The sequence below is a fragment of the Colletotrichum scovillei genome (assembly GCF_011075155.1).
Source record: "Colletotrichum scovillei strain TJNH1 chromosome Unknown Contig00004, whole genome shotgun sequence".
Lineage (NCBI taxonomy): Eukaryota > Fungi > Ascomycota > Sordariomycetes > Glomerellales > Glomerellaceae > Colletotrichum > Colletotrichum scovillei.
In genome coordinates, this window is record NW_023336262.1 from 593496 (window position 1) to 607447 (window position 13952).

The 13952-nt window shown below is 54.6% G+C and overlaps 2 protein-coding genes across 2 annotated transcripts; one reads left to right on the forward strand and one right to left on the reverse strand.

The window, feature by feature from the left end:
- Positions 1 to 4495: 4495 nt before the first annotated feature.
- Positions 4496 to 8408, forward strand: HER10_EVM0008875 (fungal specific transcription factor). The gene is made up of 4 exons (XM_035478383.1): positions 4496 to 5377; positions 5483 to 5987; positions 6044 to 6785; positions 6841 to 8408. Exons 1-4 carry the CDS (start codon positions 5180 to 5182, stop codon positions 8201 to 8203), a joined length of 2808 nt encoding a protein of 935 aa, XP_035335196.1. The 5' UTR covers positions 4496 to 5179; the 3' UTR covers positions 8204 to 8408.
- Positions 8409 to 9041: 633 nt separating this feature from the next.
- Positions 9042 to 10756, reverse strand: HER10_EVM0000636 (glycosyl hydrolase family 7; the record flags this gene model as incomplete). The annotated part of the gene is made up of 6 exons (XM_035470409.1): positions 9042 to 9386; positions 9471 to 9551; positions 9627 to 9919; positions 9990 to 10080; positions 10139 to 10342; positions 10376 to 10756. The coding sequence occupies 6 exons, from the start codon at positions 10754 to 10756 to the stop codon at positions 9042 to 9044; spliced, it is 1395 nt and encodes a 464-aa protein (XP_035334590.1).
- Between the last annotated feature and the right edge of the window lie 3196 nt (positions 10757 to 13952).

The window sequence follows — 13952 nt, forward strand, 5'->3', positions numbered from 1 at the left end:
AATGGGCACTGGAAGTACAGAGTACAAGCCACCCCTGAACCCTGACTGCCCTTCTTTCTTTGCCTTGCCAGATAAAGCCCGTCCCGTTCCCCTTCTCTTTCCCCTGGGCAGCCACTGGCAGCTGTTTGTCGATGGATATTGGGCTGAGAAAGCTTCCAGGGTTCTCTGCAGCTTTATTTCTTGGACGGGGGATGGGCCGTCGTCGGGGCCCCCGATCTTGACGAGGATTGACGACACAACGTGCCAACGATGCAATTTGGAACCGGCAGATGCAGTATTCTGGAACAAAAATAGAAGGCGAACCGCGAATCCGACGATCCGCGAACGAGAGGAGAAGCTCAAGACGGTCAGGGGCCAAGGGGTGACAGCCTGGGGGCCGGCAAACCGAGAGTGCGGCCGCCGTAGGTAGTGATAAGGTTCTGCTTGGACCCGTCTCACATCCAAGACCGTAGACGTCGTCGACTTATTCGCCAGCGCCAGCCAGCCTCGAAGGCTCGACCTTGACCCTGAGCGCCTGTTCATATGTAGGTGAAAGCCTGCTTCGGGTCTTCCAGGCCGAATATTCGTATGTATTCCGATGTATTCCAAGCTGTGATAGGTGACTACAGATGGTAGAGGCGAAGCTAGAGGCGTTTTTTGATGGCACGAGGATCTTGCTGGCCCCACGCTCCTTCCATCACCAGATAGATGAACTGCCGAGCGCATTGCACGGCATTTCCAGAATCAATGTTTTCTTGAAAGCTCAGCTCATCGTTCTTCGGCCGCGCCGTACAACCCTTGTATGTGTTTAATCGATCGAAGCGACGAGGCCAGCCGCACAGGAGAAACAAGATGAGAGCCAAGACGATGCTTACAGCGAGTACCATGCGTTGCGGTCGTGAATTGCGTTTTGGCTTGCCGCGGTCTGCCAAGCACACGAGGTGCGCATCGCCGAATCGGGCATAGCGGGCAATGACACTGGCAACTCGGGACGAAAAAGACGGAGACGTGGATCTTGCGACGCGATAAGGTGATGATTATGAAGGCTCAAGAAGAATAGCTCTGTTTGGCTGCTGGTTCACCATACATATGCCCATCAGTTGAGGCGGGCTCGTCGAGAGAAAGCACCTCGAATCTTGGGAGATCGTCACTTGAGATAGGCAGAGGAAGGGCAGTTGTTGACTCAGAAGAAGCCGCCAACGCCCTCTAGTCTTTGCAATGGGCGTGTCCAGACCAAAGTGCCACGCCAGACTGACAGGTCCTGTAGAATGACGGTCAAGACAGTTGTATTGCTGCAGGTCCGGACTGAGACAAAAAGCACTTGAGCAGCGCCAATAGATGTGCATAATGGCGCAAGCCATGTTGCGTATCCCCCTCGCAAATGGGAGCGAGAGACTAGGTAGAAAAGTGCCGTGCCGTGCTCGTCCTGATGCTGGTGCTGGTGTCATGGTGCTCATGGGTGCTTGGATTTCCCCCACTTACTGGAGGGGTCCATGAAAAATGTCATCTCATGCAGGGCACGCCGTTGTTTCCGTCCCACAAGGCGATATTGTTTTGGACGACTGATGCTGACTTTTTTTCTTTCTGAAAAGTTTCTGTCATATTTTCCTTCCCTTTCTCTTCCCTGCGAACCTTGTCCTCCGGGTCGTCGATCTTGTGAGAAATACTGCGAGGTAAGTAGCGATTGAGGAAGGCCCTTGAAGTGTGCCTCTTGAAGAGGTAGTATCGTTCAATCAATGACACGATGAGGCCAGGAGCTGGATCCGTGGACGGAGGCAGGTAGGTACTCGGTAGCGTTGGGATACCTGCTGCGTACTGCGTACGCTACCTAGTGTAGGTACAATAAAGCGACCAAGTCAGGTCGAATCCTCAATGCTTGACAGAGAATTTAGAAATCGACAAGCCTGGATGCCAGGTCAGATATGGCAAGGGCAGCGTGTGCTAGTGCAGCCGAATCAAGGGTTCAGTCCAGAAAAGGCTCGTCGAGCGTCGGGAATCCTTCGAAATGAGGATTAGGGCGGGGTAGAAGGGACAGAGCCGCGAATGCATGCAGCGGCGTTGGGCGGCGGCCGCGGGCGAAGAGACGGTGTGACGAAGGATATTTCGTGCTCTGTATCCGCAATCTGCCTGTATTCTGCCCTGTACTCCGTACTCTGTAGGGTTCTGGAAGATCGGAGTACGGATAGATGAAGATCATGGGAGGCTGGTGGTTGACGACGGTTAGTCAGGTATCCGTCATTCCATCTGGGACATTTTCTGCTGGTGGACGTGCGGGCGCGTCTCTCATGGTGCATGGATGTGTTCATCGTATTTTCTGCATCAGTACTCCGTACCGTCGGCATCAATCACTACGGCGTCTTTCCCTGTCGATGGTGGTGGTGATGTGAGTCCGAAGCCGTGCTGCGTACCAAAGGATAGATATTGATGGTCGCCGCCTTGTAACGTGGACTGGGCGGCTTGGGGGGAAGCAAGGGACGGGATGGCGAGGTAGAAATGCTACCGGGTGGGTGTTCCGTCAGACCGGAGGTGGTGGTAGTCGAGTCCGATGAGGAAGTTGAGATGGGAATGTGAGAAAAGGGTGAGTCGGGCATGACATGTCATTGGCGGGCACTGGGACACACACACGCCTGGGAATGGAAGGATCGGCTGCATGTCTCTCACTCGCTCTTGCACTTGGAGTCGTAACTTTTTACGCTTTGCAAATCGCAGCTTCCTAGTTACCCAGTGCAGCTTCCCAGTGCAGCAGGCCAGCAGCAGTGCTTTCCCTGTCACCTGTGCCCTCCTGCCGCGTCTCGACAGGAAAGCCCAGCCTCCATGGTGTTTGACTGTTTGGAGAGGTGGGTCTCGCAAGTGGAGACTGCGGCGAATCAGATGATCAGAGTTTTGGGGGAGATGATCATGGAAGCAGAAAGGAAGGAAAGAGCGGGGCAAGGCCGACCTCTTTCGAAGGGCAGGGGCGGGGCACACCGGGGTGCTCAGGACGCAGGAGGTGCTGGGTGCCAGGTGGGATGAGGCAGGCACAGCAGACACACGGATCCAGAGATGGGAAGAAAGGACCGTCAGGAAGGACCGTCAAGAGTCAAGAGTCAAGCATCCAATGATCCAGAGACTTGGATGGCTGTGCTTTGACTTTTTGGCAGCCGGAAGGAGCTAAGGCCATGGGCAGAGGAAGGAGCGAAAGGTCCTCGCTCGACCTCCCTCGAGTAAGGTGGTGCAGGAAGGTGCGTTCTGCATCAGTCAGCCACAACGACACTCCTCCCCTCGCCCCTCGGATGAATTACGCACATGATAACCATCCTCACCGAATACACGTATATACGGATACAAACAAGTCAATGAAAAAAACAAGAAAAAAACACAGAACCGTCCAGGTTCCCAGCCGGGTGTTGTCAGTCAATAGCCGCTCCCATGCAGGCCATTTCCGCATGTGCCGTGCTATTACTGCCCGCCTTCATATCTTGCCCTCCTGCTCACCCACTCGGTTTGAGCCTGTTCAAACCTCGCGGACCCCAAACTCGTTAACCCACGGCTCGAAGCCAGGTAAGGCTGGCTTTCAGACGACGAGATATTTGGCCCGTCTGCCGGATTTGTTGGCGATTGTATGGATCTGTGTATCCACGGCCATGGATGGTGCCGCCATGACTATCCTGTATGGATACTGTGCCTGTAAGGTATCTAACGGCCCCAATGAAGCAGGTAAACCTCTTGGGCTGTCCACTTGAATATCCAGTCAGTGCCATTTCGCACCAGCGATTATCTGGCTAGTATTCTCTAGTGTGTAGTACCTATCCACGGCCCACGGGACATTTTTTGTCTGAAGTCAGTCAGTGTCCATACTCCGTATCCACGGAACGGACTATGGGATTATGGATCCCTTCATCCTGGATCCCGCCCACCTACCGCGCCCACCTCCATTGTGACTGTGACGAGTCCTGAGAGGCTTCATCCTGTTATTCGGTGTTCCCTTCTCTGTCACCTGTATCCCCCTCCCGTCACTCCTTCAAGTGTCGTGATGAAGCGCGGGAATGGAGATGATGTTACTATACAGGGTATCTCAAGAAAGGAACGGGAGTGTCAGGTCGTCCAGTCTTAACGAAGCTCTGCTAAGGTCCCCACTGCAATGGTTCTGAAACGCCCCTACCGACACCTGGTACCCGCGAACCTTGACCGTCGCCCTGGCCGATTCCTCTGATTAGCGAATGAACAGCCGAGACCTTGCGAGGTCGTGCCTTCCATTCCTCGCATCTGGGCTGTCGTCCAGCTCCCGCCTCAGCGCGTCTCCCACTCTGTACCTCGGCAGTACATCCCACTTCGCCTCATTGTGCCCTGGTCTGCGCCTAGTCTTCATGTACCTTTTCCTCTCTTTCCAGGATCTCTCCTCTTCACCCCCGCCACTTCCCTGTCCTGCTCTGCTGGACCACCACCCATGCCCATTCAACATCGCCCATAGGTAAGGTAGGTACCGAGCACGACAGCAGACTGAAGTACCTTTCTTGCTGTAGAGCGTCGAAAGTGACAACCTCCGATGCGTACCTAAACGTACGGCATACGGAGTACTCCATACCTGAGGTACCCCCAGCCTAGCAAAAGGTGACCACCACGCCTTGCGGAATTGCGGGCGGACAATCAACTGGACGGCACTCCAGGGCACTTCTCTCCTCCCGGTCTCTCTGCCCTGTACTCCGTACATTGTCACCTTTTTCGGCGCAGCAGCCAGCAGCAAACAGCGACACCTTCAATTGTGGACCTTGTCGTCTCTTCACGCCCGCTGCCCGTGTCCGTCTCCTCTTGCACCTATCCGTCCATACCTAAGCCCGACATACAAACATAGCCTACACAACCGCCGAGTCCACCACACACGCGACTGGCGAGACAAGAGGACCCTCTGTCTCTTCACGATACCCTCGACCTACTATCGAATCCCTCGTCAGCCGAATCATGAGACATTCTGCCCGCCCTTGCGCTCCACCGATCCCTTCGCCCACGTACGCCTCCGCCCCGTAAACGACACCCACTTCATCGTGAACAACTCTCAACGACGACTACATACCACCTTGCCCGCCCTCGCCGGCTCCCTGCAAGCTTTCTCAGCGAGGCAAAGGCAAATCACCGTCTATACCATAAGGCGCCTTTGTGATCTCCTCGCTTAGACACACAAAGATCGACTGGGCGAATAGCCTCAGTCTCTATATCCCGGCCCATGGACATCTACCGTCATGGCCTGGGCAACATGATGCCACGAAACCCGCCCTACCATCACCACCCGCCTCCCAACGCTCCTCCCCAACTCTACCCGGGCCCCTCCCGCGCTCCTCCTACCAGTCGCGAAGATCCAGAGAGTGACGGCCCCTCCAATCGCATTGCCCACACTCTGACGGCTTGCTGCCGCTGCCGCCAGGTACGTCGGAGCCTCTCCCCGTGAACCCGGCGCCTCCTGGCCTCTCGACTAGTGAATGTGTGTGTGGCGTTTCGTAGACCACGGCTGACTTGTTCAACTCTGTAGCGTAAAACAAGATGCGATCCTACTCTACCCCGTTGTCTGCCGTGCGAACGCGCCGGTTCGGTTTGCGAATACTACGATACGACCAAGGGAAAGAAGATCAATCGTAATTATGTCATTAAGCTGCAAGAAAAGGTGCGCGCCCTCGAGGCCGAGCTACGCCAGTACACCGACGACGACAGCGAGTTCTCCCATCTCGATGAGGACATCGTGCGGCCCGGTGGCTTGGTTCGCCTGAATGATACCGACGAGACTCCTCGTTATCTGGGTCCGAGTAGCGGCATCGCAATGACACGCTTGCTGGTCCAGGGCGCAAAGCTCTTTACCGACTCGAAGCGAATCTCAGAGTTGATTCCCGAAGTTCGAGCGCGGAGGATGACGCGCATGCAATCCATCGTCATGACGAGGGATCGAAAAAAAAGTTATCCCATGATCAGCGCCCATCCTGCCCAGAGCCTGCCGACTAGACCCATCGCCAATAAGCTCGTGGATGTCTTTTGCCAACGATGTAAGTGAAACCCCTCATTAGTTCGGGTCAACCCTCGACTGACTTCTAGTGAACAGCCCAAGTATTTTGGCCGACATTGCACGAGAAAATGTTCTTGGACGATCTAGAGGCAGTGTATGCCGGTGACCAAGACCCCTACAAGAACCTCATCGTCCGCATGGTGTTTGCCATTTCGCTGCAAAAGATGGATCCTCAGTATGCCGGTCTGGCCGACAGCTACTATTTGGCTGCCATGGAACATTTCGAGCAAGTGTCCCGGCCAAAGGACCTCAAGTCTCTACAGAGTTTGGCGCTCATCGGTCAATACTCCCTCTTGACCCCCACGAGAACCGCCGTATACTACATGGTTGGCATGGCCACGCGCGTTTGTCAGGCAGAAGGCTTGACTGATGAGAAGACCATTGGCGCCGGGAATCTCCTGGACCCCTTGACCCTGGACATGCGCCGCCGTCTTGCCTACATCATCACTTCCATGGAAGCTGGCCTGGCACATAGCATGGGTCGACCCAACGGATTTTCCAAGGCTGACGACCGGATGGATGTGGAGCCATTTGCGACTGTGGACGACGAGTACATCACGGCTGACGGCATTGGCAAGGGGCCTCCAAGCGAGAACAAGCTGGTGGCTTTGCATTTCTTCAAGATGCGCATGGAACAGGCCGAGATCAGGAGAGTGCTCTACGAGAAGAAGCGCGAAGAGCCCAGGGATGAGAGCCACCCCTGGTTCGCAAAGATGGAGAGAGACATTCAGAACTGGATTGATTCTTCACCTCAAAATCCGGCTTGGTGTAGGCCATGGTGCGTACTGGTCTCCTTCATTTCGAGACTGACCTTTCTGACCAATTGCTTGTAGGTTCACTGGACGATACCACCAGATGCGCATTTTCCTCTACCGCCCATCCCCGCAAGTACCGAAACCCTCTCCACGAGCTGCGGGCATCTGCTTCGAAGGGGCATCATACATCATCAACTTGTCGAAGCAGCAGATGGAAAAGGCAGCAGTCGATATTACTTGGGTGTTCCTCCTCAACCTCTACATGTCCCTCAACACACTGCTCTGGACGGTCTCGTACCCCGAGATCCGGCAGGCCCACCCCCGCGATGAGGTGGAAGAGCTGAGTGACCAGACGTTGGATATTCTAGAGCGATGCACTGAACGCTGGCCGGGAACTGCTCAGGCTGTGCAACTCTACTCCATCTTTGCCAAGGCATGCCTCCAGAGCTACGAGGCCAGAGATACCCCTATCCTACAAGCGTCAAGTACTTTCACGACGCCTCCTTCGCTCTTTGACGGCAACTCTCCTCAAGGCTCAGAGGTCTCGGCATCAACAGCGCCAGGTGGTGGGCCGACGTTCAAGGTCAACCCACCGCACAACCCACCACAGTTTGGCTTTGTTTTCGATGCTACCCCTGAGTCGATGAACACGTACCAATGGGATCCCAACTTCCCTCCTCACCCAACGTTCCGTTCCAACTCGATCTGGGGCAACTCATCTGGCGATACTAACCCCAACATGAATCCGGGCGGTCGCCGCTTTTCTGCCTACCCTCCTGAGTCACCGCTTGAAGACTCTACACCGCCGGCGACGACCACACCCGGTTACAATTCATCTTCGTCACCTCCTAGCACCATTAACAACGCCATGCCCACACCGCCAGACTCGTTTAATAGCGGCCCTGTAGGTACGCCATCAAGCTCGACCATCTCACCACCCCCGATGGGAACTCCGGCCATGTCACAGTCCTCGCCGCTTGTCCTTCAGCATGGAACACCGACCATGATTCAGCACAGCACCAACATGTCGCCACCTCCGCCACCTGTTCCTGGAAGTAGAGGACCTGGTGGTTTTGGTGCACCGCCGACATCGAATCCCGGTGCGCCACAACGCCCGCTGCCGAATTATAATCCAACAACGGACTGGTTCAATCCGCCGCCTCCGTTCATCAACCCCGATGCCTTTAGCTCGATGAGCAACAGCTTCTTTGGCGACTCGTTGCAGGTCAATGGCTTCAACTCTCAAAACCCCGGCTTGGGGCTTGACCAGTTTGGTGGTCCGTTCAATTGGTCACAAGAGCGACAAGGCAGTCTGAGCCAGCAACAGCAAGTGGAGCTATTGAATGTCCTAGAGAATGAGGGCATGAGCGATATCGATGCCATTCTCAATATGGGCATGAACAACCCGAGCCCCGCCGCGAGCGTTTGGCCACAAGCATGATTTGGTTCATGGGAACCTCGAAAAGAAGGAGAGCAAATAGCAGTGTCGTTGTTTTGGGTATTGGCGTGTGTGTATTATATACCGTATACCAAGGAGTCACAGGCGGCTGGAGGTTTTGAATTGATATTGCGGACAGCGGTTGCAGCGATGCGCCTCCGCATGGTAGGTATAGTGGGCAGTCACGGATCATGATTTACAATAGAAAGGCGTAACACTTGTCGTTACATTCTGATTACCACCTGCTTTTGCGCGCTGCAATCGGCCATCCAATGTTGAGTGAGACTGAGACAAACCATATGAGCTTGAGATGATTCCCCGCCACTAGATGAGCATACGTTGCAACCCCTTTGTACTGCCATGGACACCTTGACTTGGATGGCTGTAGCACCGAAGATAAGTGCAAAATTGGTGGGTATGGAAGTATTCATGTGACTAACTGCAGCAGCTAAAACGTTGAGATGGTCTTCACTAAACAACCAACGTCTAAGGAGTCGTGCTGAACGTCAAGAGGCTCAGTCAAAGTTTTCAAGGCAGTTAAGAAACAGATATTTAGTAAGCGAATGATCTGATTTATATACTGATACGCAAGGCGCGAGAAGCACGCCCGGTGTGTGAGAAAATGGTTGAGAATATGTACATGAAATATGTGTTGTTCATTTCGAAAAATTCCAAGAGAAATGCAAACAATGCGAAATAGAGGGGAACTTCCGTCGAGTTCCGCACCCTCCTTTTTATCCCTTTCACATATGCTTCCCTTTATATTCCCGTTGTATCCCAATCTTTCAACTCGTCACTGTCAAGAGGCTACCAAAGAGGAAGGCCCATCTTCAAGAGCCATCTAGAGACATTGGCTGTACCACTGGTTGACGACGGTGCAAGTGCTGCCAGAAACGCAAGCAGTAGCACCAGTCCACCCCTGGCCGCCACACTGTCCGTACTTGGCGACGGTGCCGGTAGCGGGCGCGGTAGACGACGTACGGACGGAAGTCGTGATGGTGCTGGGGCGCGCAGAGGTGGTGGTCGTACCGGTTCCGGGGGGAACGACGACGGAGCCCGAGGCGAAGGTGGAGTTGATGGGGCCGAACTTGATGTTGGAGAACTTGACGTTGGAGTTGGGGACGCTGGCCTCGATGTCGGCGGGGACGCCGGAGGTAGTCGGGCACGAGCCGCGCTCGGCGCCGGGCTTGCCTGCGCCGTCGGTAGGGTAGGTCGAGTCCAACCAGAGCATGTTGGCGTAGTGGTCGTCCCAGAGAGACAGAACAAGGACCATGGGCGCGGCGACGGCCTCGGACATCTTGGCGAAGCCGCCCTTTGCCTTGAAGACGTCGGTGTCGTTGAAGGCGAGCTTCTGCTTGGTGCAGAAGTCGGTGGTGAGGGAGTTGCCCGGGTTCGAGGCGATGGTGGACTCGGAGTTGGGGACGACGTTGCCGTTCTGGACGTAGAAGCGCTTGATCTCGGAGAGGACGCCGTCGGAGCCCTTGATGAACTGGGTGACGATGGAGAGCTTCTGGGTGGTGTCGAGGGTGAAGCCGGACCCGGGGCCGTAGAAGAGCTTGTTGCCCTGGCGGTAGGAGTTGAAGTCGCATCCGTCGGGGTCGCAGTCGCCGGCGTAGCGGTCGGTGGAGTAGGTTCCGCCGCAGGCGTTGCCTGTGCAGGAGTGGTAGGCGCTGTTTTGGCAGGGGTGAGGGGTGTAGGCCGTGGAGATCTTATTGGCCTCTGTGTGGTGTTGTTAGTCTGGTGGTTCATGTTGATGTTGTGATGAGTAGAATAGGGGGTTGAGACTTACCCCAGATATCCATCTCAGCGCAGCAGGCACCGAGGTTACCGACACCACCGTTGGCGTCGTTGCTGGAGGGGTTCCAGCCGTCGACGTTGGCCTAGAGTTTACTTGTGAGCTTTTGATATATGAGTTCGACAGTATGAGTTGTGACTTACAACACCGTTGATGAACTTGACGTCGCGGGGGCACTGCGAGTCGCAGTATCCGGTACCGTACTTGGCACCAGCCTTGTTGGTAGAGAACTTGGACAGACCACCGTCGAGGTCCATGGAGACGAAGTACAGAGCTCCGTTCAAGCCGCAGCCAATGTTAGAGACATCGACGTCAAAGGTGAACTCGTTGCCGAGCAATACGAAGCTCTGATACTTGGATTCGTTCTCCATGAGGTAAACACGGCTACCAATGTTCTTTCCATAGGCGTGGGTAGTTACGAACTTGAGGTTAAGCTCGTTGCCGCTGCTGGTGATGCCGTAGGTGCCCGGGTAGTCCGCGCCGTCAACACAGCACTTTGTCGCACAGGCGGCGCCCTGTCCGCTAGCGCAGAGAGTGCTGTTCCACGTGTTGCCCGTGTAGCAGTTCGTAGAGCCCTCAACAGTGTGCGCCCATCGCCAGTTAGAGTCGAGGACGACGGAGCCGGCGACGTTGGTGCAGGTGCCTCCGGCGGCGCACTTTTGCCAGGTGAGGGACGGGTGGGTCTCAGCTTGGGAGGTGCAGACCTGCTGGGCGCGGGCGGCGGCCGCGAGGGCGAGAAGGGCGGCGAATTTGGTCTGCATCTTGAATGCTTGGACTGTGGTGGTGTTGAGGGAGGGAAGGGTATCTGAGGATGAGGATGAGAGGGATGGGGAATGGGATTTTCTGGATGAGGAGTTTCGATGACTTATATAGGGATGTTTGATCAGTCTTTGATGATACTTCGCCATCGGATTCTTGGACTTTTCGCCTCTTCTACAGCCGCGTTCCACTCTTCAAGCTTGGTTCGATGTGACATTCAACCCCATGATCGACTAGCCTAGCGACGAGGAAGCGAGGATCCGAGGGAGCTCACGGCATCCGGGCCGCAAACGATCTGGAGCCAAGGTACCAGCTGTAGTTGAACTGACCATGTTCAAGGGGTATACTTACACACACTGACCTAGACTTGGCAGCCTAGGTAGTATGGAGCATGGAAGCGGGAGGGGGGGTAGAGCGTGTAAGTGCCAGGAACCACGGCTCCCACGATGCGTCGTCGTCAACCCAAAGTTTGTGCTTTGCTTGCCTAAATAGGCAATTGGAGAAAATGCACCGCTTTTCCTTCGATTTTGGGGTACGCCGCAAGGTACAGACAGGACCTAGCCGAGGGGGTGATCAGAGAGTATGCCGGCCAACACATGAGCAACACCCTTTTCTATCACATATACCTTCATTAGTCTCCCACTCCTTAGGTTATGAGAACATATTACTAAAGGAATAAGTAGAGAGCGAAGAACCGAAAGAAGAGGAGTAGTAATAGGGATGCTCATAGTAGTAGGGGAGAAACTAAGGACGTTTGAGCGGTACTCACTCGCTTGCTAGCATAACGGATGTTAAGCCCACACGCTGAGGCTCGCAGGATCTCGCCCTCAGTCCCGAGCCAGAGAGAAATGACACGATGTCACATCCGGCCATGCGGCTGGTCACACACTCACACATCCCATTCTCACTACGGAGGACCGGGTCGCACAGAAAATGAGTGCCATGTGTGTGTGTGAGATGAGGTGAGTTGAGGTGGTGGTGAATTTCTCGTCCCAATGCGGACTTGTCCCCGCGGCTTTCCTCATTGGAGCACTTTTCTTACCCCTGCGCACAACACGGAGGCCTTGCGCCGAGTACTACGCGCCTCGAATCGTCACAAAAGAAAATAGTAGGATTTTTTCGACAGAGTGGGAGGCCGATATCGTGAGATGGCACAACCTGAATCATCTCGCACGAGGAAGACCGGGAAAAATCGTGCATCCCTCGTGATCATAATGGCTTCCCGAAGATCCCGCCAGGCTTGGTATATTCATTATTAGTGAGACTTCACATGAATGCCCCTGAGTGAACTCTCACTCTCACTCTCAGTCTCACATACCTTCTTCACACCACCATGAGAACCACCACGAGGGACGCGCCTTTGAATTCCTTCTGGTGATTCGACTGATAAGAAAATTAGAGATACGCGAAGAGTTGTTTAAGGCATCTCGCTCCCCGCAATTTGCAGGGATCGCCCTCCAGACTTCCCGACTTTTGCGTTTGTACATCATGAGCGGGAAGAGAGAACCTTCTCCCCGCATAACGCTATTAGCCATCCGGCACTGACTGCCACGCGCCCGCTCTGTTCCTTGCTTGTGCGGAGAGAGAACGCCACATTTTTCATTCTTTGGGACGCCAGCAAGGGTTGAATCTCTATGCTATTCAGACATGTCGTTGACGAGAGGTCGTTCATGAATCTTGACGTCGTCAAGCTCTTTTCACAAGCGAAGCGGCTCTGTCCTGCCAATATGCTGGGCCCCAGCTTGGCTTTCTAAACTTTACGTACTTGATTAATTGATCAACGCTTTCAATCAATGACAATTAATGCCTACCAGACCGATGGGTTCAGAAACAAATTGGGGCGAGATTCAATGGAGCCCTGGTTCAATTTGGAGGCGGGAGGTGCTGTCCCATATTGCATGCGTTAAGAGCAGGGCCTGCCACCACACCACTTGTGACTGGTCACGTTGCCTCTCTACAGGTGTGTGTATGTACCTTGGGTATTTGTGTATGTGACTGAAGAGACTGCGGTACTTCGGTCTTGCGGTACGAATGTTGTAGGGAATCCTTACTTGGGGTTCATCACGGTGCGATGTCACTCAACGACACCCGGTTCCGACGTTGAGCAAGAAAGAAACCCTCGCGAAGCCAAGATTCAACCGCCGAGAGACGCAACGGCCCCACGTCGCAACTTGCCAAGAGGGCTTTTCAATTTACCCGTGATGACCAAAGAACTAGAGTTACTGGGCGACCAAGAGGCCAAAAAGCTTGAGAAGCTTGAGCTCAGCCTCCAAATGTAGCAATCCGTGGCAAAGGTCCAGAGCGTGAACCAGATTCGGTGATGATCAGCATGAATAGCCGCGACAAATTCAACGTCGTCCTTCAAACGACCATCTCGCTCTGATCATCCGGGACCTCGCCGATAATAGCTTCACAAGCGAGGAGGCTTTCGTAGGCGAAGGGCATCCGCCCCTGGAGCATGGGTTTCCGAAAGGCCTCAAGCGAAGAAAGATCTGAGGGATCTTCGCTGCGTGGAAGTGAGATGGCTGCGAGGAGTCAGGTACTGATGAGCTCTTTTCCCCTTGCGTACATCCGAATCGAGATCATTCCGTGCTTAGGCAGACATGCTGTCTTATGGAGCACCAACTTGCAGCTACCGGGACACGAACAGCTTCGAAGCCGAAGTAACGAGCCTCGTGGGGCCCCATTAGCTCTATTACTGGAAGTCTCACGGTAGCTTGACGAGAAGCCCCTCCGGCTGCTGAGCCGACTAGCTGGGCTGGCCGGCAACAAAGGGAACGAGAGCCGTGAGCGCTTGTAAGAGGCGCCTTATCGTAGGCACACAACACACAGACTGCACACATAATCTATCGTGAGGTTGCATGCATAGGAGATGAATAGCCCCCCTTCGATCTCGGGCCCGTCTTCCTGGACTTCCATGCGGTCGTCCTGAGAGCTCAGGAACCTGAAACCCTTCCCCTTCCCCTTTGCAACCCGTCATTGTCGGCACCAGCCGGGCCGCCGCAATATGGGACAGCATCGAAATGAAGCCGGAGATGAGCGGGATGCGACAGAGACCCTTTCACTCGCGTAACTGATGGGTGGTGTGGCTGGCAATATCGTAGTTCGCCTCTCTAGAGTCAATGATGACGGAATGAACGTCGTCAACATCCGATGAACGCAAACATGTCTCATCTGATAAGGCGAGCGAAAAGCTGG